General features: G+C 32.6%; 2 protein-coding genes across 6 annotated transcripts in view; both read right to left on the bottom strand.

The window, feature by feature from the left end:
- LOC144838077 (spectrin alpha chain, non-erythrocytic 1-like) overlaps positions 1–9,056 on the bottom strand; it is a 38,361-nt gene extending 29,305 nt beyond the window's left edge. For all 5 annotated transcript variants that reach the window (XM_078693432.1, XM_078693433.1, XM_078693434.1 and 2 more), the window contains exons 1-6: positions 8,963–9,056; positions 5,075–5,315; positions 2,336–2,461; positions 1,767–1,907; positions 818–901; positions 376–480 (exon numbers count right to left, since the gene is read on the bottom strand). In XM_078693432.1, coding sequence (XP_078549558.1) covers positions 376–480; positions 818–901; positions 1,767–1,907; positions 2,336–2,461; positions 5,075–5,311 — 693 coding nt within the window. In that variant the 5' untranslated portion in view covers positions 5,312–5,315; positions 8,963–9,056. The remainder of the gene's footprint in view (positions 1–375; positions 481–817; positions 902–1,766; positions 1,908–2,335; positions 2,462–5,074; positions 5,316–8,962) is intronic.
- Positions 9,057–9,621: 565 nt separating this feature from the next.
- The window catches only part of LOC144838716 (tyrosine-protein kinase ABL1-like), a 28,806-nt gene continuing 16,602 nt past the window's right edge, over positions 9,622–21,825 (bottom strand). The window contains exons 4-12 of the mRNA XM_078694172.1: positions 21,380–21,678; positions 20,771–21,043; positions 20,249–20,333; positions 18,684–18,861; positions 17,600–17,784; positions 16,072–16,224; positions 15,483–15,572; positions 15,031–15,111; positions 9,622–14,468 (exon numbers count right to left, since the gene is read on the bottom strand). Coding sequence (XP_078550298.1) covers positions 13,432–14,468; positions 15,031–15,111; positions 15,483–15,572; positions 16,072–16,224; positions 17,600–17,784; positions 18,684–18,861; positions 20,249–20,333; positions 20,771–21,043; positions 21,380–21,678 — 2,381 coding nt within the window. The 3' untranslated portion in view covers positions 9,622–13,431. The remainder of the gene's footprint in view (positions 14,469–15,030; positions 15,112–15,482; positions 15,573–16,071; positions 16,225–17,599; positions 17,785–18,683; positions 18,862–20,248; positions 20,334–20,770; positions 21,044–21,379; positions 21,679–21,825) is intronic.

Here is a 21,825-nt window from a genome sequence, read left to right as displayed (position 1 = left end):
GGTAACGGTAATCAAAAAAAAAACGCATAGCTTGTCCCATGTAAAATCTGTATCTATCCTGAGAGGAATCCACCCGTCCGCTCTGGGTTGTGTGTAAATGGTTATAAGGAAAAACATAGATTCTATATTTTTACTAAGCCTTGTCTACACTGTGTAAATTGGCCTTTATATGCACTGGCCATCTCCAGTTTAGCAATAAATCCATACACAATCATACTGAACAAGGATTCCCATTATGAGTTGACATTTGAAAGCTAACTATGTGAAGTTTAGTAATATTATATCTGCCATTCATGGCAGGAGAATAAGAATTAACTGCCGCATCTTCAAATAAATACCTAAAAAAGAAAATTAAATAAATTAACGAAAGTTTACCTCTTGTTTCTCGGCGATGAATTCTGACTCTGGGTGCTCCTCGTTAATCAACATGGTTGCTTCTTGATTCACAGCCTCAACTCGGTCTTCATGTGCAAGAAGGTCCTGTAAATATGGTCAAAGTTCAAAGGTTAGCAACAATAAAAACACCAACAGCTTGTCTTTATTGACATTGTGGAGTTGTAGTTTAATCCTTTTTATCCGCTTTTATTTGACTTGGAAGAGCACCTTGAGTGCTTTTGCGGATATGGTGATTTAAAAAAACTACAATATTATTATGGTTACTCATCTGTACTAGGACCTGGGTCAAATTTTAAAAATTCAGGATTTTTACAACTTCGTTTCCAATCTTTCTACTATGAATTCATACCATTTTAACCTACAGTAATAAGACAGATTTTAAAACATTCTTTATTCTTGAATAAAATTCACAATGTTTTACCTTGTTGAACTCGTCAAATTTTTTCTGTAGCGCCTCGACATGCTCAAGGTCACGACCTGTCTCGGTTGAAGAAGCAAATGCTTGCTGCAAGTGTAAACAAAAAACATAATTAAATGCATTTTTTTTCTTCAATTTAGTACATGTTATTAAACTCATGTAAATTAATGAATATGGATAAAATATAACACTGGCTTTCTATTTAACAAAAATTTAAATTTGTTTACTTTTATAAGGCTAAAATTAATTTAAAATTGTTTGAATTATTGAGTTATTAATGAATATCCTAAAATCCTGCTTCTTTGTGTGTACAGCTATTATTTCCTGTGGCTGTGCCATATTAACAAAGACTATAATAATTGGCTACTACTATATACTTTGATCACTTCCTTTGATTAGCCTATCATACTATATTGAGCCCCACATAAATATCTAACATATCCACGCTAGAAAAACATCAATCTGTTTTGCCTGATCTACTGAACTGGTAACCCATTCATACTGTAGTATTCATACTCATTTAATAATCACATTATCTGTACTTTAATTCAATTCATCTTTATTGGTGTTAATTTGTATATAGAATATACAATCAGAAAATCTTAATATCTTAATTGTAATGTAATAATAACCTGCGACTTGCAGCCTACTGGGATGAAATGCACATGTGTGTACGACACATACCACAATTTTTACTCCCCTAAAAGGGTCCCTTTGTGTCGAGTGCTGCCACCCAACGGTGCCTGTTCGTCTGTCTACAATGACAGTGGGTGAATGGACCAGTACACCAAAGTAACCTCCTACTATTGTACTGAGATTTTTAAAGTCCACACGAGCCAGATAGTATTTAATTTAATGTGTTCTCAGCTATAAAAATTAATTGGTCTTCCAAAATCAACAGCTAAGTATAACAGTGGGCTAGTAAACAAATAAATTGAATCAAGCTGCTTACTTTATCCCCAATCCATGACATCACTTCCTCACATTCACGTAGGAAGTGGACAAGCTTCTGAGCCTGTAGTAGTTTAACTCCTTTTTCACTCAGCTTAAGTAAGAGCAGGTCCCATAGGCGATGTATCTCTTCCAGGCGAGCCTAGACAAAAAAAAATATGATAATCATAATCAACTCGTTATAGTTGCAATAGTATGCTATAAATTAACTGAATGAATTATTTCAAATACAGCCTTTGAGTAAGGAAGGGATTCAGGATTCTGAGAAAGAGGTTGTCAAAGACAAAAAGGTGGTCAAACAGAAAGAGGTGGTCAGCAAGAAACAGGTGGTCAGAGAGAAAAAGGTGGTCAAAGAGAAAGCGATGTTCAGATAGAAAGAGGTGGTCAAACAGAAAGAGGTGGTCAGAGAGAAAAAGGTGGTCAGAGAGAAAGGTGGTCAGAGAGGCAGTCATATAAATTGAAGTGGTCAGAAAAGAGGTTGTTGACAGAGGCAGTCTGAAATTGAGGTGGTCAGTCAGAAAGTGGTGACCAGACAGACAGAAGTGGTTAGAGTTATAGCATTAGTCTTACCTGAATAATCTCAGTAGCAAAGTGACTGTGTTGTATCATGACGTTCCCTTGTACGTCTAATTCATCAATGTTGTTTTTGTGGCCAATTACCTCTGCCTCAAATGCCTGGTGTTTCTGTAGCTTTCCCTATATAAATACAAAATGATTTGTTATTAAATTGTTCAATATGGAACAAATAAATTACCTGTATACTGTAGAAAAAAAAGAACCAGTCAGTTGCATATTATTTTGATTGCTATGAAAGAAATTTAACACATGCAATCTTGTATTGACAATTAGGAGTTCAGTAGAAACATATGAAATACAGACGCTTAAAACAGACAGTTGTAATTATATATATACTATATCAAATAAATTAAACATTAATTTTTATGTTCATAAATCTATTACTTAACGGTACTACTGTACTACTACTTAGCAAAAAATTACTGGATTAGAAAGAAAATCTACAGTTCTATTTTAAGTTCTATACTGGATTACAGTACACGCAACTAAACACAAATACTTTTATTTTACTCCTTCATTTATTTTTTCCAGAAGACTTGATAATACTGTATTGCCATGTTATTGCCTACTCAGCATCATTGTTATACATTATTAATATTTCAATTTAACTTGTCATCAGTAATTTAATGGAATTCAACATTTTTGTTCATTCAACTCTATATCCAACATCTCCATTATCAGGTTATAAATAGTTGAGTCCTTTTCCAACCATACAAACACCCATGTCTCCCTCTAGTCAAGAATGGTTGAGTCCTCCTCCAATCCTACACCCAGATCTCCCTTTAGTCATGAATGGTTGAGTCCATACCATAGTGATGAGTCTGAGGTGCTATGTATGTACATATTGATTCAAGCATACCTGTATTGTATTCTATGAATACAAACCACAGACTGTGTTAACAATTATACAATCATTAACTAAAGTCCAACAATCCTTATCAAGTGAAGCGTGAAATTCAGCTAAACCAAATCTTAGTCTATGTTGGATCCGTTGTAATTTGTAACATTATTGGACATTTTGAATTTTACATTTTCTGTAATTATACCGACCAGTGAAAAAACATTATTAAAATTTATTTTAATTTTATTAAACTGACAAAACATGTAGAATAAGGTATAATAAACCATCATTTAAAACAAAAATTTAAACACTATATATTATCAAAAGTTTAATAGGTTTTAAGCCTTGTCTACACTATCAAACTTTATGTGCCCATATATGGACATGATGATGTCATATCACTACCATATTTAAGCATATATCACTACCATAGCTCGCAAGAATAACCAAAAACAGGCACATATGTTATTGTCAAACAAAAATTTGTTACTTCCTGGCCTACAGAAGGAAAGGAAGCTGGATTTATTTGTCCCATATATTTAAGAAAATTGTTCTCAAAACAAAAGAAAAAATGATTTTACATTTAGAAGACAAACAGCATACTGAATATAATATATTTTCTAAAGAGCATATTCTTTACTTGATTAATATGATTATAAAGGTTTTCTTTTAACAGAATATTTCCAAGTGAAAAAAACTACTTATAATCCAGGTAATTTATTAAAATTACATTCCATATCATTATGTGAATATCTAATTGTAAAACAATTGCTTTATCCGGTGAAATCAATCTCTAGTTAAATTAAGATTTAACGCATTAGGTCGCAAGGGATTGGAATAATGTATGGTTGGACACACCATACTCTCGCTTCATCTCATTAAGTGTACCGAATGAAATAAACAGAGAGGAATTAATTAAAATTATGAAAGCGATCGTACCTAGTTGACGACAATCCAATTAGTGTGTTGATGATAAAAAAACTGATATAGTTGCAGTGTACAGCTCTATCTACACTATCAAACTAGTTTGACAAAAAAAGTGTGATGTGCCCAAATATGGTAGTGATAAGCTTAAATATGGTAGTGATATGACATGATCATGTCCATATATGGGCACATAACATTTTTTTGTCACATAAAGTTTGATAGTGTAGACAGAGCTTAAGGTTTGGAAATTACTGTAGCTAACAGAATTAACCAAACAAATTATTTAAATCTAACACTATGGCTACTGAACTATATAAAGTAGAGAATAACATAAAACACATTGTATTATTATACAGTAGTATAGAAATAAAACTAATTACTAAATAACACAAAATAGAATCATCAAACTAAAAAAAAAAAATAATATTCTATGCACCGACGTAACAGTTAAACTCTAATTGTATTCAATTAACAGATGACCACTTTGTACAGAACATAATACTATAATACTGTAAATTAAATTATATTTCCACACAGCAGCAGTTACAGTTAAAAGCAGTACAAAGAATATTAAATTTACTATTTATTACAGTTTAAGATCATAAATAAAGCAATAATTTCAGCCAACACATGAGTTTCGATGATTCTTAAACCGTACATACCGTTACATTGAAGAGGTTAAAATAATCCTAGACCAATCAGCAATCATTAAAATGTTAGTAGATTACATGTGCAAAATAGTATTAATGTTTTTTTTTAAATAAGAAAAATTGAATACCAACAACATTGACAACTTCTTACTAAATGAACATAAAACAATTTAAAAGAACTATTTGCATTACAATAAAATTATTAACAATTTTGATAAAACAGTGTTATTAACAAAATTAACTTGGTATCTTTCAACACAGACAGAAGACCACTGAAAATTGAATATAAAAATACTGATTGTTTGTAAATGTTACCTGTAAATTAACAGGATCCCGCCAACTTTCGTCAGATGCGGTCTGCAGTTTTTCCAGAATCCAAGACTCCAGTTCATCAGCATCTCTCTTGAAATACTGGAACTGCCTGGCATCTTCTAACTTCTGTCGACGCTCTTTTGCAAGTATTTTGAAGTGTTCATATCTGTCCAGTACTTGCTGACGGCGCTCTGTGATGTCATCTGCCGTATCAAGAATCTTGATTCCTTGATCAGCCATATTTCTAGAAAAAAAACATACAGCATAAAGCTAATTTTGAGAGAATATATGTTACGGGCTTCGCATGAGTCCGAGCGGTTTACTTATGTAGTCATATAGGAGAAACGTCCGAGCGGTTTAATATTTAAAGTTATCAGACAAAGATGAACATCAAAAGTGCATTAAAGTTAAAGTAAAAGTATATTTCTTTAATGAACAAGCCCTCTTGCTGGCCTGTGTCTGTTCACCTTCATACCAAAACTAAAACTAAACTTAAAACATATCATCTTAACTATTTGAAAAACCCACCCTGACTTCTGATTGGCCAACAATATTTCAAGTAGTTTGATAAGTTAGCCTTTTTCAAAAATTTAGACAAAATTACCGTTAACTTTGTCTGGGGCTTTTTTCTAGGCCACATGGTACCATATGATATGTGTAACTGTAAGAGGAGTAACTAAAGGTTACTGGATAATAACCTCTATAGTATGAGTTATTATCACACCCCCCTACTAAATAAAAGAGTGTGTCACTCTTCTAAAAATAATATATCCTTAACTACAGTACTTAATAACTAAACCAATATGATATGAGAATATAAAACTGAAAATGTTCAAAGTAGTTTCAAATGTTCAGCTTGCAGTATTAAAATTAAAAATGCATTGTTTATAATTTCTACTGCTCCATCATCAAAATGTAAAGTTCATTGTTCAAGTTATTGTTCATCAATGGTATGGTGTCCACTGTGTTAAATTTAACTTCAAAATCATAAAGTGTTCTGCAGTTCTGCAAAAATCACGCTGTTAAAAGTAAAATATCAATCAAATTAATTACATAAAAGTTTTTCTTCAATGCTCCTCATTTCACTGTTGCACTGCTGTCAATCATAAATGTAAGAGTTCATAAACAGGTCACAGTGTTCAAAGTTTGTATAAAAGAAGATGATACGGTTAATGGTCACATTCATAACATTCTATGGCAACAGTTCGAGATGCACTTTATATACTTAATTCTAAATCTTAAATAGTATAATATCATAATAAATCTGCTGTACTACAATACAGTAAAGTGTCTAATACCAAGTGTAAGTTGGTAGTACATATAACCTTCAATATTGTGAAGTGCTCTGGCCAATTGTTAGTTGGTGATGCTAAATATAATCTTTACTGACCCTTACTGAAGTACAATATAGATATTATAATTTTTAACCAATTTTACACAATATCATAATAAATCGGTTACTACAATACAGTAAAAAGTGTCTAATACCAAGTGTAAGTTGGTAGTACATATAACCTTCAACATTGTGAAGTGCTCTGACCAATTGTTAGTTGGTGATGCTAAATATAATCTTTACTGACAATATAGATATTATAATTTTTAAACCAATTTTACACAATGTTTTGAATGGTCACAATATATATAGATTCTTTGTGAGAATCTTTTCGTTTGTATCTTAATACTTAATTTTACTATATAAGGTCAGATTATTTGTGATAATCCTTATAACATACTTATAACATACACATTTTGGGCTGATGAAGCTTGTGTACTCACTTAACTATAAATTAAAATAATGCAATGTACCATATGTTCCCTGAATTACTAACATCGACGTGACAAACTGTCAGCATTGGTGTTTGTTATACCTTTGCGGTATTGTATATCAAAAGTAAATTGTTGTAGAGTCATTGACCATCTCATTAGTCTATTATTTGAATGGCGGGTATTGTCAAGCCATTTCAACGCCTTGTGGTCAGTTATAACTGTAAATTTGTGCCCTTGTAAGTAATATCGTAACTTGTTAATTGACCATACTATAGCTAAACATTCTTGTTCAGCAACTGAATAATTTAACTCATTGGGCAACATCCTTCTACTAAGGTAAACAATAGGATGTTCATTACAATCAGTATCTAACTGGCTTAAAACAGCTCCAATTCCTGTTTTCGATGCATCAGTTTGTAGTAAAAATGGTTTATCAAAGTTTGGTGCTCTTAAAATGGGGTGAGCAATAAGCTGAGATTTTAAATCTGTGAATGCTTTATCACACTCAGGCGTCCAATTTACTCTCTTAGGTTCGGCTTTTTTAGTCAAGTTTATCAAGGGTCTTGCTATGTCATCATAGTGTAGAATAAACTTCCTATAATACCCTGTCAATCCCAAAAATGACCTGACATTTTTCTTAGTTTGAGGGGTAGGGAATTTCTCTACCGACTCTATCTTATCTAACATAGGCTTTATTTGGCCATCCCCTATGGTATGTCCAAGGTAGTTTACAGTGCTGTTAGCAAATTTCGATTTAGATGGCTTAATAGTAAGACCAGCTTCTGAAATTTTACTTAATACAATGTCTAAATGATTTAAATGATCTTGCCACGTATTAGAGAAAATCGCAATATCGTCAATATATTGTCTGCAAAATGCGGAACATCCCATCAACACAGTATCAACTAGCTTTTGAAATGTTGCACTAGAATTCATCATACCGAACGGCATGACCCTATATGCAAACTGCCCAAAAGGTGTCACAAATGCTGATTTTGCTTTAGCTTGCGGATCTAGAGGTACCTGATAAAATCCCTTAGTCAAATCTAGGGTTGAGATATATTTAGCTTTAGCTACTTCATCAAGAATCTGATCTATCCTAGGAATAGGATAAGGATCAAACTCAGTTATCTTGTTCAATGCACGGTAATCAGTGCACACGCGAATATCACCGTTAGGTTTTGGTACAACGACAATAGGAGATGCATATGCACTAGTTGACCTCTCAATGACCCCTAGACTCAACATACTGTCCACCTCTTCTTTGACTTTTGTCATCATTGAATGTGGTGTCCTGTAAGCACGTTGTCTGATTGGTGTTTCATGAGTAGTTTTTACTGTATGTGTAAGTACATTAGTTTTTCCAGGCACATCAGAAAATGCCTTAGTATGTTTCTTAAGTGTATTGGTTAGTTCCCGTTTTTGTTTTGTAGAAATGGAGTCTGCAATTTTTACATCTTTCCATGTTTGTGTTTGTTTATAGGATGGACCTATACTGTCATCAAGAAATTGTGTTTCGAGATCATAATCAACAGGCTGAACAAGTGATTCATTGCCTATTTCTTGAATTACTCCAGTTACACAGTAACATTGAGATATTTGTCGAGCATCTTCTTGTGTATACCATTTTTTGATATTATCCAGTAACCTTTAGTTACTCCTCTTACAGTTACACATATCATATGGTACCATGTGGCCTAGAAAAAAAGCCCCAGACAAAGTTAACGGTAATTTTGTCTGGGGCTTTTTTCTAGGCCACATGGTACCATATGATATGTGTAACTGTAAGAGGAGTAACTAAAGGTTACTGGATAATAACCTCTATAGTATGAGTTATTATCACAATATACAACTCTGTGTATTTCACTAGTTAGCCATCCACAGCGCTGTATCCAGGCCCCTCAAACCAACAGGACGAAGATCCCCCGATCGGTCGGAATGACCTTTCTCCCTGAAGTGTCGAGATGAAAAAAGGCGTATCCTCATCATCAATATCACCTAACAATCTTCACTCTTTTTTCAACTATCATAGAATGAAAACGACTATCATCTTAACTTAATGAATAAATAAATATAACGTAATTCGAATGCAATAATTAATATAGAGTGTTATTATGTACTTACGTTTACAAACGTGAAATTCTATTAACTGTTTTTACACATAAACTCGTCCCTTTTCTAAATGTATTCTAGCGTCTTTTTATCGCGACAAATGGATCCACTGAATGTTGTTGAGATAATCAGATTTGCTATTCTATTTATAAGTCTTAACCCTTCTTTTTTTTCAAAATTCAAATTATTTAGGACATTATCAGATTATCTATTGCACTGATAAATTATTTCACATGTAACAAATATTTGTAACTTCTAATTGTATATTTTCGAAGTATATTGATTCTCATTATTTAGTGTTTTTAATTTTATTATTAGTGATGCATATTGTACAGTACCAATAAATGGAAGAGCCGAGGAAAAATTCCACATAGCGCCCTCTACAATTAGTAAAGTTCATAAAAAAAACACCATATTTTGCTCTTTCAAAAATGATAACAAAACTCAAATGTTAGTACAGTAATATCATATAGGCCTATATAATAATATAATAATTGGTATTATGTGGTTAAATTACTTAGGTGAATGAATTACAGTTAGTAACCCGAATAATATAAAAGGAATAAATCAGCAACAAATTCAGAACAGCATTGGATGGTGTGGGGAAAGTCTTCATGTTTTAAAATGTAGAAAAAATTGAAGACAACAAAATTAAAAACAAAACACATATATAAAAACGAATACCATTTATTGAAGTTTCTTTCACTTTTAATAAGATGAAAACATTAATTGGTTAGGTGTATTAAGCTAAATAATGTAAATATGTACCTAATTTAACACTTTCTAAATGTTTTCATGTAATAAAGATCTTTTAAATGTACAATACATACAAATGTCTACAACTAATATCTATAAGTGATATCCGATAAGGCATCATACTTGACCACTCCTTCAGCACACAACAGGCGATAGGAATTGCTTATAAAAGAGGCTGTAAATATACCCAATAATGTGTCCAAATAGGTGCATTCCCCCTGTCTTAAACTTAATTGGTTTAATTAAAAAACACAAATAATAAAAAGGTTTAATATCATTCAATATCATTATTAAGCTCTGTCTACACTATCAAACTAATTTGACAAAAAAAGTTTGATGCGTCCAAATATGGTAGTGATATACCCACATATGGTAGTAATATGATCACAGCTCCGATATAGGGTGGGGGCCTACTTTTAAAATATTAACAGGCTTTTTGCTAGTTCCAGGGCCCTGTGTAAAGGGTCTTTCAAACCTGTTCCGGTACAGGACCAGAAAATCAAATCAAATGTCGACGTTTCTTTTTCATGGCGCTCCACACGGATACGCACCAATCGATATGCATGTAGCCACGTGAAAACGAAACATTGATGTTCAATTTGATTTGCCGGAGCTGGACTGGAACCATGTCGGAACAGGTGTGAAAGATGCTTAAGCCTCACTCCATTCTTGGGGTAGATCCCTTCTCTAAAAAAATATTGTTTATAACTATACTGAAATTATGAAGCATAAAGGCATTGGTGCCAAAACCAGGGGTGGTTGCATTTGGGGTGCATGCTCCCCTTTTGACAGCTAAAATGAAATTATGATATCAAATTTTTGTCAGACTATTATTATTATTATATTTTAGCACTCCCACATTTAAAATACCCTTGGTCTGAAGATGCTCAATTGCTATTGTATTTAACTAATCCAAATATAAGTCAATATAGAAACTGCATTTTAGCATTTGTATATAGAGATCTGCAAGTATAGCAATTTTGAATATCACTGCAGTTAACTCAAACATAGGCTCACCCGCTCACTATTCTTACTTGGTGATAGACTTGATTTCTAGGCCCAGATTATGCCTAAGTAGGCTTTAAAGCGATAGGTTAATCCATACAGATATTATAATATAATTCACTTTTAATATCTCTATTGTTAAATTGGCATCACCACAGAATTAAAGATAAAAGAAAGATAATATTTTCTATAAAAAAAACAAAACTTATTTATCAATAAATGGTTCCATATAATAATGCCAAATGTTCTATACTACTGACATCAGATCGCCACATGAGGTTATAGGTTAAAGTTGAATGCTTATTATAAAGTTGTTATTGTTCATCATGGTAACAGCAATGGCGGAAGCATCACAAAGAATTTATATTCAGTAGTATAATAATTCATCCAGATTATGCATTATTTTAAGAATCATTAGTATTCACAATTTTCTATTTTAGCTAATTCTTAAATTGACTAAAATAATATTTTTGAAGAATTCATATTTGTTTACCAACCATCAATCATACGTTATATAATATATTATATATATTTACGTTCCTATATTTTAATATGTATGACTCATCTAATTCAGAAAATTAATATTAATAAATTAAATTGGGTAAAAAATGTTGTTAACATGGCAATTATACTTTTAGATTATTCTTTTACATGTTTATCAAAACATTAATTATCACGTGATTAGTGACCATATATATACCATAGGGATTTTTCAATCAAAAATTCAAGGTAGAAAATATAGAAATTACCATTTTATAGTTAACTAAAAACTATTATATAAAAAAAAATAAAACCAAACTCTTTCCTTAAAACTCACTAAATTGAAATAAAAAATGTGTTTAGAAAATTAGTTCTCTAAATTTTAATAACAAAATTAAGTATTTAAAAAAACAAAGTGAACAAATTTAATACAAAGGCAAATAAATTGGTGAGCTGTTTTGAGCACACTTACTGTGAAACTTATACAAGTGAACCTTCCTAAAACTCTGTCTACACTATCAAACTTTATGTGGCACACAATATGGTAGTGACATGATGTCATCATGTCCATATAAGGACACATCACATTTCTTTTGTCACATAAAGATTGATAAAGAGCTTAAGTTAAGAGGTGGTATATTTTGAATAAACTTTTACATGTTGGCCACAATAGAACCTATTAGGATACAATGCAAAGATGTAAGCACAACGCAAGTAATTTGACCAATCAATCATGCTGCGTTCGATCATCTAAACTGTGATTGACTCACTTGCCTTGTACCTACAAGTGGGGCACTACCATAGACACTATATGAAACAATTGATATTATGTTATATTTCCTATGTAATTAGAACCATATATCGATGCACCATCTGTAAAGATGTGTTAATATGTTTGTTTAACTATAATGGCACCCTAAATAAGTCAAATATTAAATAATGGAAATGTGTAAGGGTATAAAAATAAACAAATTTTGTTACACTTGAAAACATGTTACAGAAAAAAGTGATACTGTATTTCTAAAAGCAGATAATCTTCCTATCCATAATAAAATAAAAAGATTTCTACCAAGGGCGCTTTTACTTATGATATTCCTAGTTTTACACTGTGACAAATGTACACAATAAATTAAACTATTATGTGTGTGGGCATACCCTTGTTAACACGCTTTTCCCTGTGGATAACCCAATCGATAAGCACCGATATGAAAAAATATAAAATTTACGGTTAGCACCTCGGGTTATGAGTTAATATATTGAATACATAGTACTATACACGTTTCTACCAGAATTCTAGCATTTTGTTTTATATAAAAAAGAAATTACAATTTTAAAAACAATATAAAAAATACACTTGATTATAAAATTATTAATTATCCTCTTCTAATATATAAATATTAGTCAAGTTATAAAGCAAATTCTAAATATTGTATAATTATCAATCAAAATAGAAATTAGACTAATCTTTAAAGTTAAAGGTCAAAGTTGAAAGGTGGCCACAACCAGGAAATATGTTTTTAGGAGATGTCAAATTTTTCTGGAACATGACCAAATTTGGCCTTATTTCCTATTCAAACTTACTGAAACACTAAAATACCACTTATGGGGAATCCTTAAATATTTATTAACTTAAGTGAAATACTAAGTATTTTTGAAGTAAATATTTCACTTAAGTAAATATGACCACTGCTTAATATATTCTGAATAGACGACCTACAATATACTACTGATCTAGTAATGTGTAATGTAATGAATGTGAATTTGATTGGTGGAATTCAAATATTAAATAATAATGCTAGTGTTAAGCTCTGTTTACACTATCAAACTAGTTAAATATGGTAGCGATATACCCAAATATGGGCACATCACATTTATTTGTCGTATAAAGTTTGATCGTGTAGACAGAGCTTTAGAATGTACATACAATTTATGGTTTTCAGAGAGTATACAGTCAGAGATAAAATTGTGTTTAGTTTCAGTATATAACAAAAAGATATACAATGGGAAAAAGATTTTATTAGTCCACCAACATGATTCTGCACCAATTTGGGTCCCTATCTCAACCTCTAGTTAAAAACAATTTGCATAGCTTTGGTACAAACAAGAGTAACAAAAAAGGGAATACAATTATACTTTACTGTTACAAAAAACATTTTTTATATATTTATATAATTATATACACGATAGTTTATGAAAAAAATTATATTTTTAATAACGGAAGATTGTTTTATTCATTCCATCTATTTCTGAACCTTCATTTTGATGTCGGTCGTTAGATTAAACAATTTTCGAATAATTTGTTCGATTTCTTTCTGCTTTCCTGAAGTATACTTGATTTTTAAATCTTTAAACTGCGTGTCAAAGGCGTTTAATGTTTCGAGAAAAGAAAACCTAAAACGTACGGCTAAAAAGTCCACATACTTCTGACATGATAAATGAAATATTTCAATGTCGTCGCACAGTTCGTTACTCTTTCCATAATCGTTTCTATCTAGTATGGTAGCGAATCTCGCTGTTAAAGAATCCGAGAGTTGTAATAGCGATTCCTTCGTGACTTTGCCTATACTCATTGATAGATCGTCCCTACCTATCGTACCACGTTTCGAACGCGCTTGCGGCTGTGGAACTGGTTTCAACTGCGATACAGCATTTGTACCTTGTGAGGTGGTAAGCTTTGGTTTCGGCCCCATGAAATCTGGCTTTGGTGTCGGCGGGACCTTTTTCTTATTTGGTTTGGGACTGGTAATTCTCGGTTTCTGACCCATTTGAGTTGGCTTCAAAATATTCGGTATACTCTTATTCGTGGTAAACTGCTTTGATGGCTGCGGGGGCATGGGAGGATTAAACGTTGGTTTACTGTTTTTACGAGGTGCGTATCCTTGTGGTGCAGTAATCGGCTGCGTTATTTGATTTTTACTAGAATTACTATCTTTTCTCTGACCATACTTTTTGTTATCCGCCTGACTCGGCATGACTTGCTGTTCATTTTTCGGCCATTTCTCGAACGATTGCTGTTTCATGAACGCTACGCCCTCAACGCTACCGTCGCTTATATTACTTGAGTTGCTCGGGCTATTTTTAGAATTTCTATTATCCATTTGGGAATGTTTATCTTCAGAGTTCTCTATTAATTCTTGTGAATGTCTGTTGTCTTTCGCCATCACTCCGTTGCTCGGGTTTGATTTACGTTTCTCCTCTTTTTTATCTTTCCTACGAAACATAGACTGGACATGGAATCCTCCTTTCTTTTTCGAATCAGGTGAAGTTCCTTTTCCATCTGCAAAGTCAAATGAATGTAAAAGACATAATACTCACACATGAGCTTAATAATACTGTAATATATGGGAGTGCAAGTTGGGCTAATTAAGATATAAAACCATTAAATCAGAAGTGATCAAGGTAGACTTAGAAAGACAAGCCTTAAATCCAAAGATGTATTGTCCCCCAAAAAAATGAAAATAAATTTTTTTAAAAGACTTTGAATAGGCCATTTCACAGTCTTAGTCAAATTAATCATTTCCGTAGAAAAAAAACTGTTTTCAGTTATAAAAAGGCAAACAAAAATTCAATTCAACCAAAAATTCCAGCTAATTTGACTATTTGTTGCATTAAATTACAGTTTTTTTTCAGGCAAATAATGTTTTTTTCGATCCAATTTTTGGTAATAGTGAATACTTACTATGTGACATTAAAATGGCATATTCAACAAAAACATTTTAAAAATTATTTTTTCATGGGGGAAAATATATCTTTAAAACATACAAGGTGATCTGATATTTGGAATGCTCAATACGCCAACAAATGAGATATTGTTGTGATAAAAACAGCAGAAAACTTACTTGGATTTTGTATAGAATCATGATCAGGAATACGTCCTGGTATCATTGGTGCAACATCAACACCCAACGTCTTTTCAACCTCTGTAGGGATAAAAAAAAATCCACATATAATAAAAAAAAGTTTAATTACAGTACATTTATATAATTCATTTCGAGGACATTATAATCAAGTGTCAAAACAGCACTGTCTTTGATGACATGTTCTGGTACAGTGAACTCTGTGGAACTGAATCAAAATTAGACACCCTCCCATAGCAACATTTTATTAATATACAAGGCCAAAACAATACCAAATTCTAATCAAAATGTATTTTCAAAAGCAGATGTTCCAGACAAGAACACCAGATATTTTGGGCTAGCTTAAGGGTGTTCGATTTGGGAGTATAACCAGTAGATTAGAAGGCAAGCATGGGTAATGGCATAAGTACTTATTACTTAGTCCCTATACTAACCTTCACTAATACTTGAGTGTTGAAACATATTGTTTAGTTCCTCATATATATCCCGGAAGTTAGGCCTGTCAACTGGCATCCATTCCCAACCTGTAACAATAATAAGGAAACAATTCATAACAACATGAGAGAAAAAATACCAATGAAATCTAAGTATAGAACATTTTTAAAGCGTGCGAGTCAAATGGCCGAGCAGTTAAGGCAGGGGCGCCTAAACAATATCTGCATGGGCTCAAGGCCAACTCGCTCTTAGTTCTGGTGGTGGAACAAGTCTTCTCGGATAAGCACTATAAAGCGTAGGTCCAGTGTACACAGTTTACTCATGTATACTTTAAAGAACCCCAGTTCATCATTCAAGACAAGTAGGGGTTTCACAAAATAGCCCATGTTCAGGGGGATTACCACCCATCAGATAGAACAGTGATTAATTCACTAATTGTTAATCCTTGGCCCTCTGTGCCTAAATATACATAAAATTTAAATAAAGATGGTATAATTTCTGAACTATTCTTCATAATGCCTTCCATAAAACCAAATGTTCTTTAAATCCAAAAATTAAGTATTTCTGATTCTTGGAAAATTAACTTACATTTTTTCATGAGATTATAGACATCGCCTGGACAACCTTCTGGTCGTTCCATTCGGTAACCGTTCTCTAACTTCTCATAAACGTGCTGTAGTTCAACACCTGGATAAGGAGAAGCGCCGTATGTAGCAATCTCCCATAAAAGTATACCAAAGGCTGTGAAGGAAAAAAATTGAAAATCATACAGATACAACAAAATAAACAAGGTATTATTGTTTGAATTAAAAATATAAAAATATTTTCTTCTTTCTTTTTTTTAACACATAACTAAAGAATAGAAAAAAAACAATGCAGTTGACTCTCCCAATACCAGACTCTCTGAAAACCAGAAACTCTCCAAATACCAGACTCTCTGAAAACCAGAAACTCTTCCAATACCAGACTCTCTGAAAACTGGAAACCCTCCAAATACCAGACTTTTCTTGACGTCTAAACAAAATTAACTTTTACAAAACACATTCTGAATACCAGACTTTCCGGAAAACCAGACATATTTGGCCAGCCCAAAGGTGTCCGGTATTGGGAGAGTTGACTGTAATATGTATATATGATAATGGGAACTAAAAAAAGAATATAAGCTAGTCACGTGTAGTACAGAAGGAACACTATTTACGGGACACCTTTTGGCTAAAAAAGTGTCCCCTAAAACTTTTCCCCTATATTTCCTCTCATTTGGTTCACTGGAAAGGAAGTCCCCTAAAGGGGGTCCCTAAGAAGGAGGGTTCTACCTTAATAAAGTTGTGGCAATTTAAGGTACCAAAATGAAAATGTGACATCACCAAAATAATAATATCAATGCTGTACATAATCAAGTAATAACTAAATAGCAGTCTTAATCACCGAGATCTACCCAAGATATTCTTGACTTATTCAACTGAACAAAAGGGACCTACATATACACAGTATATAGTTTAAATAAAAAATTCATTTTTATAGAATGTATAATTTAATACTATTCTGTGCAATATTATTATATTCAAGAGTTCTGACAATAAAATTTACTTATTGTATAAAATTTGACCATGTGTTAATATGATAAATCTGGCTACGAAGAAAATGACATTTTTTATTTTCGCTCTTTGAATCAACCAAGTGTGAACAAAAGCCAGACACTCAACAATAAATCAGGCTTATAATTAGAAAAAAACTCAAGGTCAGATCAAGGTCATTTCCAGTAATTACCGAACCATTACTTGATTTACTAAAACGACAGTACACCATCACTGATTTAAACTACAGTATTTATTTTACAAATTTATCATAACATCAAATTTTATGAAGTAATTTGCAGTAATTTTTTACAGATACACATTGTAAAAAAAGAAAATCTATTTGCAGAATTCAAACTTTTTAATAATTTGCAAATTCCTTTAACTGCTCTGTGTCATTTATATTTAGATTAGTTTTTCTTTTAAATAAATTTTAAAAATTAAAATATATAATTCAAAAAAAATTATATTGTTTTATACTATTTCACTTTAAAACATATAAAGATTTTATCTGATCTATCATATATCACATGTCTCCTTACCCCATATATCAGATTTATTTGAAAATTTGTTGTATGCTAAGCTCTCTGGTGCTGTCCACTTGATGGGGAACTTAGCCCCGGCCTGAGCAGTGTAAACCTCTCCCTGGATGATACGAGCTAGGCCAAAGTCTGCTACTTTCACCAAGTGATTTTCACCTAATAAACAGTTCCTTGCGGCAAGGTCCCTGCAAGAGGTTTAAAAAGAATGTACAGTTATTACCTGTGTATCGTATCATGATGAATACAACTATTAATTCCCCTATATGGAAGGACTTGGTGCCTACAATCCTCTAGACCATGGGACAACTAGAACTAGAATAGTTAATAGAGAGGTTTCGCAATCTTACGAATACGATAACGAAAACGGATACGTCACGCACACGTATTCGTTTTCGTAAGCCATAAAAAAATCAGTTTCGCATGGCAACGAAATATTGAGGCGCGTCCAAAATATGACTGCGGTAAATTTGAGCGAAGCGCAGGTACGTGTTGCTTGGTGCTTGGCTGCCTAGGCCTAGCGTAACATCAAAGCGAGTGAGGACTTTAAAAACTGCTATTTATCTAAATTGACCTGGCATTTTAGTAAATTACTTTAGTAAATTACTTTCAATAAATCTATAATTATATTATAATCATGAATCATTCCTAATTCAAATGCAAAATGTGCAAAATAGATCAAAAACTATACTCGTTTTGTAGTTACGAATATGACTGGTGATATTCGTCAACACGAATACGCTTTACGAATATGAAATGGGGATCAGCTCAAAAATTTCACAAATGTATGACGTATCCGTTTTCGTTATCGTATTCGTAAGGTTGCGAAACCTCCCTATTACTGTTGAAACCAGATTTTTTTTTTGTAGTGTAAATAATTACTGTATATTTCTTGAGCTGTGATTGTGTTGGAATAGTTGTAATATAACACCTCTATGATTCTGACAATAATTTTTCAGAAAACCATTTTGATCTTATATCTATATACTGAGGGTCCCTATTGTTGTCTCACAGTCTGGGCTACAATGCTACATTTTAGTATCCCACATGCAATTCCACTGGCCTGAACTAACATTCAAAAACTTACCTATGTATAAAATTTACATCTTCTAGATAGCTCATAGCGGAGGCCACTTGCGTTGCCATGTGCATGAGCGCGATGGCGGGTAACGTTGTTTGATCGTTCTCCCGAAGATAATCCAATAAATTTCCATGCTGCATAAATTCTGTAACTATGTAGAAAGGGGGTTCTCTTGTGCATGCACCTGAAGAAGAAATAATTTTAATATTTCTAACGTATTATATACTAATAAAGGAATACATGTTTTTGTTGTATTTATTAACTAATATAACCAAGGCAATCTAAAAGATGCTGTACTCCAGGGATCAAAGGGTTTATCTGTGGATGCGACATGATCAGTTCCACGCCCCTTAAAAGACACTGCACGCCATAGAGAATATGTCCATTGTTGGTGTTTTTCCCAGCCAGACATAAGATCAAAGGACTGTTACAAGTTCCTATCTTGGCAAGGCGAGTTCAGTGTCCTATTGTTAGATTGCCTTGCTATAACTACGCTCTAAAGAGGAATTTCTTTTGGTGCATTTTCCCCTTAAAATTTGACTGAACATCAATTCATATTTTGTTTTCAAAATACCCTTTTCTCTGTCAATTCCACAACGTAATAAATAGGAGTAAAACACTAACACCACAACATTATAATATTACAACATTATAATAATAATAATATCTATATTTGAACTATTCAGTATACCTTTACATGTGATATAATAATTATTTATAATAAATAGTCCAAGTACATTAAACCTATCATTACAGTATTAAATGTAGTACTGTACAGTAATGTATACTTCATATTACTGGCTACGTTTAATTATTTCGGTTCCCAATATATTATTAAACATCATTTATCATAATTATGCAAATTAGCTATATTTGAAAGCCATTATACAATTCTGTCTGCCTTACAAGTGCTGTTGTAAGCAAGCCTAGAAAAGCTTGCAAAAGTATAAATTTATTCTCGCTGGATGCAAGTTAGTCCCTTAGGTAATAAACACAGCAATTCCCCTCATTTACAATCGTAACTAAGCCTGTCAGGGTGATAGTACGATGCATCCCTTGGGACAGTAACGTTGTGACAATGTTTTAAAAGCTTAAATCAGCCTTGACCAAATATAAACATAAATAAAAAAAATGAGTTGCACAATTACCAGGAAAACATTTATCATTAAAACATAGTGTGAACTTTGAACTTTGTTAATGCAATAGCAACATAAATGTTCATGAAATATTTATAAAATATGGTGGTTTGCTTAATCAGCATAATTGAAACAACTTTATGCAAATTGGTAAAGTTATAATTATATAGATAAAATAGATAGATACTTTGAACGTAGACATTACGCAAGAACATTAGCATGAAATACAAAAATAAATAATTATGCAGTTCCAATCATCAAATTGTACTTTACACAATTTCAATAATGATAAAAATGACAGTTATCTTTTGCAGTTGCATGTGTACTTTTGGCCTCATTTGCCTTCCATACATATCCTCCAGTTTGGCAATATATTGTATGGCAATGAGTACATGGTAAACTTTATTTTAGTTGTTAAATTAAAAAATATCTTACCGAGTAATTGAACAAGGTTAGGATGTTTTATAGTCTTCATCACAGCTGCTTCTCGCATAAACTCCTCAACTTTCATCGTCTCCTCCTATGAAAAGATTAAATTAAAATTAGTAAGATTTCAACTTTCTAGGACCTGGAACTGTCCACCAAAAACTGCAGAAAAAATTATAATTTTTATCTAAAATATACTGAATTGTATAATAAAAACCAGACTTAACAGAAATTGTTTGGACAGCCTAAGTGTAAAATATAAGGAAACTACATTATATGGCTTGGTTCTTGTAATTTTCAGTTTTTGAGAAGTATTTAAATAGAAGAGAATGAAAATATTGCCACATATTTATCTTTAACCATCAATCTAAGAAGAATCAAAGAAGAACTGGGCCTTAACTTCACATATGGGCAGCTGATAATAACCATAATCATGGCCTAAAGGAAGTTTGATTGAACAACACGTAAATTAAAAGAAAACAATCGTCAACGGAGCATTATATCAAATCGTTTATAACCCGCTAAATTTACCTTGAGTGTTTTTACAGCAACCGTCCTATTGTATTTCTTCCAAATTGCTTCGTACACCTCACCATATTGTCCGCCCCCAAGTTTATTCTTCATGATGATATCCGTCCGCTCAATCTCCCATTCATCGGGCTGCGGTGAAACGCCATATATCGTGGGCTTGTCCTTTTTAGCGACAGCATACTTGAGAGTGGTTACTAACCCGTCAGCCACCTTGCAGTGATGAAGTATTAGTTGAGCCACACTATTAAACCTACTCTCTGATGTCACATATACCTGTAGAAAATATCATAAAAACATGTACATATAACATGTTTTTTTTTAACAAACTTACAGCACGTTGACTATACCTGTAGATATCATAAAAACATGTACTAAATATAATTTTTTTTTTTTACAAACTTACAACACGTTGAATTATGTGCTGTACAGTAAGTTCGTTAAAAATAACAAAACATTTTATATTTTTACCAGCATGAATAAACTTTCATTCGAATGTACTAAATAATTATCAATAATAATTAATAATTCTAATCTAACACAAACCTACAATGTCACTCAGCACAAAGTTTATACACATTATTGGGGGAAAGATAAATATTTAATACTCACCCTTCCATCTGCTGAAGTACTTATCCGATAGTGAAACACTCGTCCATCATATCGTAATGATATTGACAGTTGCCCTGTACTACTCTCGCTATCCCGTACAAGAAAGCTTCCATCGATACCGCTGTTTAGAAGGTACTCTGCGGTGTTGCGGGATATCGCACCGTGGTACCATGCATGATTGTGTAAGCTGTTGACTTGGGCTACGTAGCTGAGTGGCACCCATCCTGTGCACCCTGTACTATTGCTTTGGACCTGGCACCATTCATTTGAGTTGTGTGATAAGATTTTTACTTTTTCTCCTGTGAGAATAGAAATATAAGGTAACAAGATTATGCCATTTTCCGGTGGGGGTGTTCAAGTAAAATTCTTCTTTTCATATTTAAAGAATGTCGGTTTATCCCAGTAAGCTTGACATTAAATAGACTGAAAATATACAATTAACCAAA

This window comes from Antedon bifida, chromosome 3, assembly GCF_963402885.1.
Source record: "Antedon bifida chromosome 3, ecAntBifi1.1, whole genome shotgun sequence".
Classification (NCBI taxonomy): domain Eukaryota; kingdom Metazoa; phylum Echinodermata; class Crinoidea; order Comatulida; family Antedonidae; genus Antedon; species Antedon bifida.
This window is presented reverse-complemented; position numbering and strand designations above follow the sequence as displayed.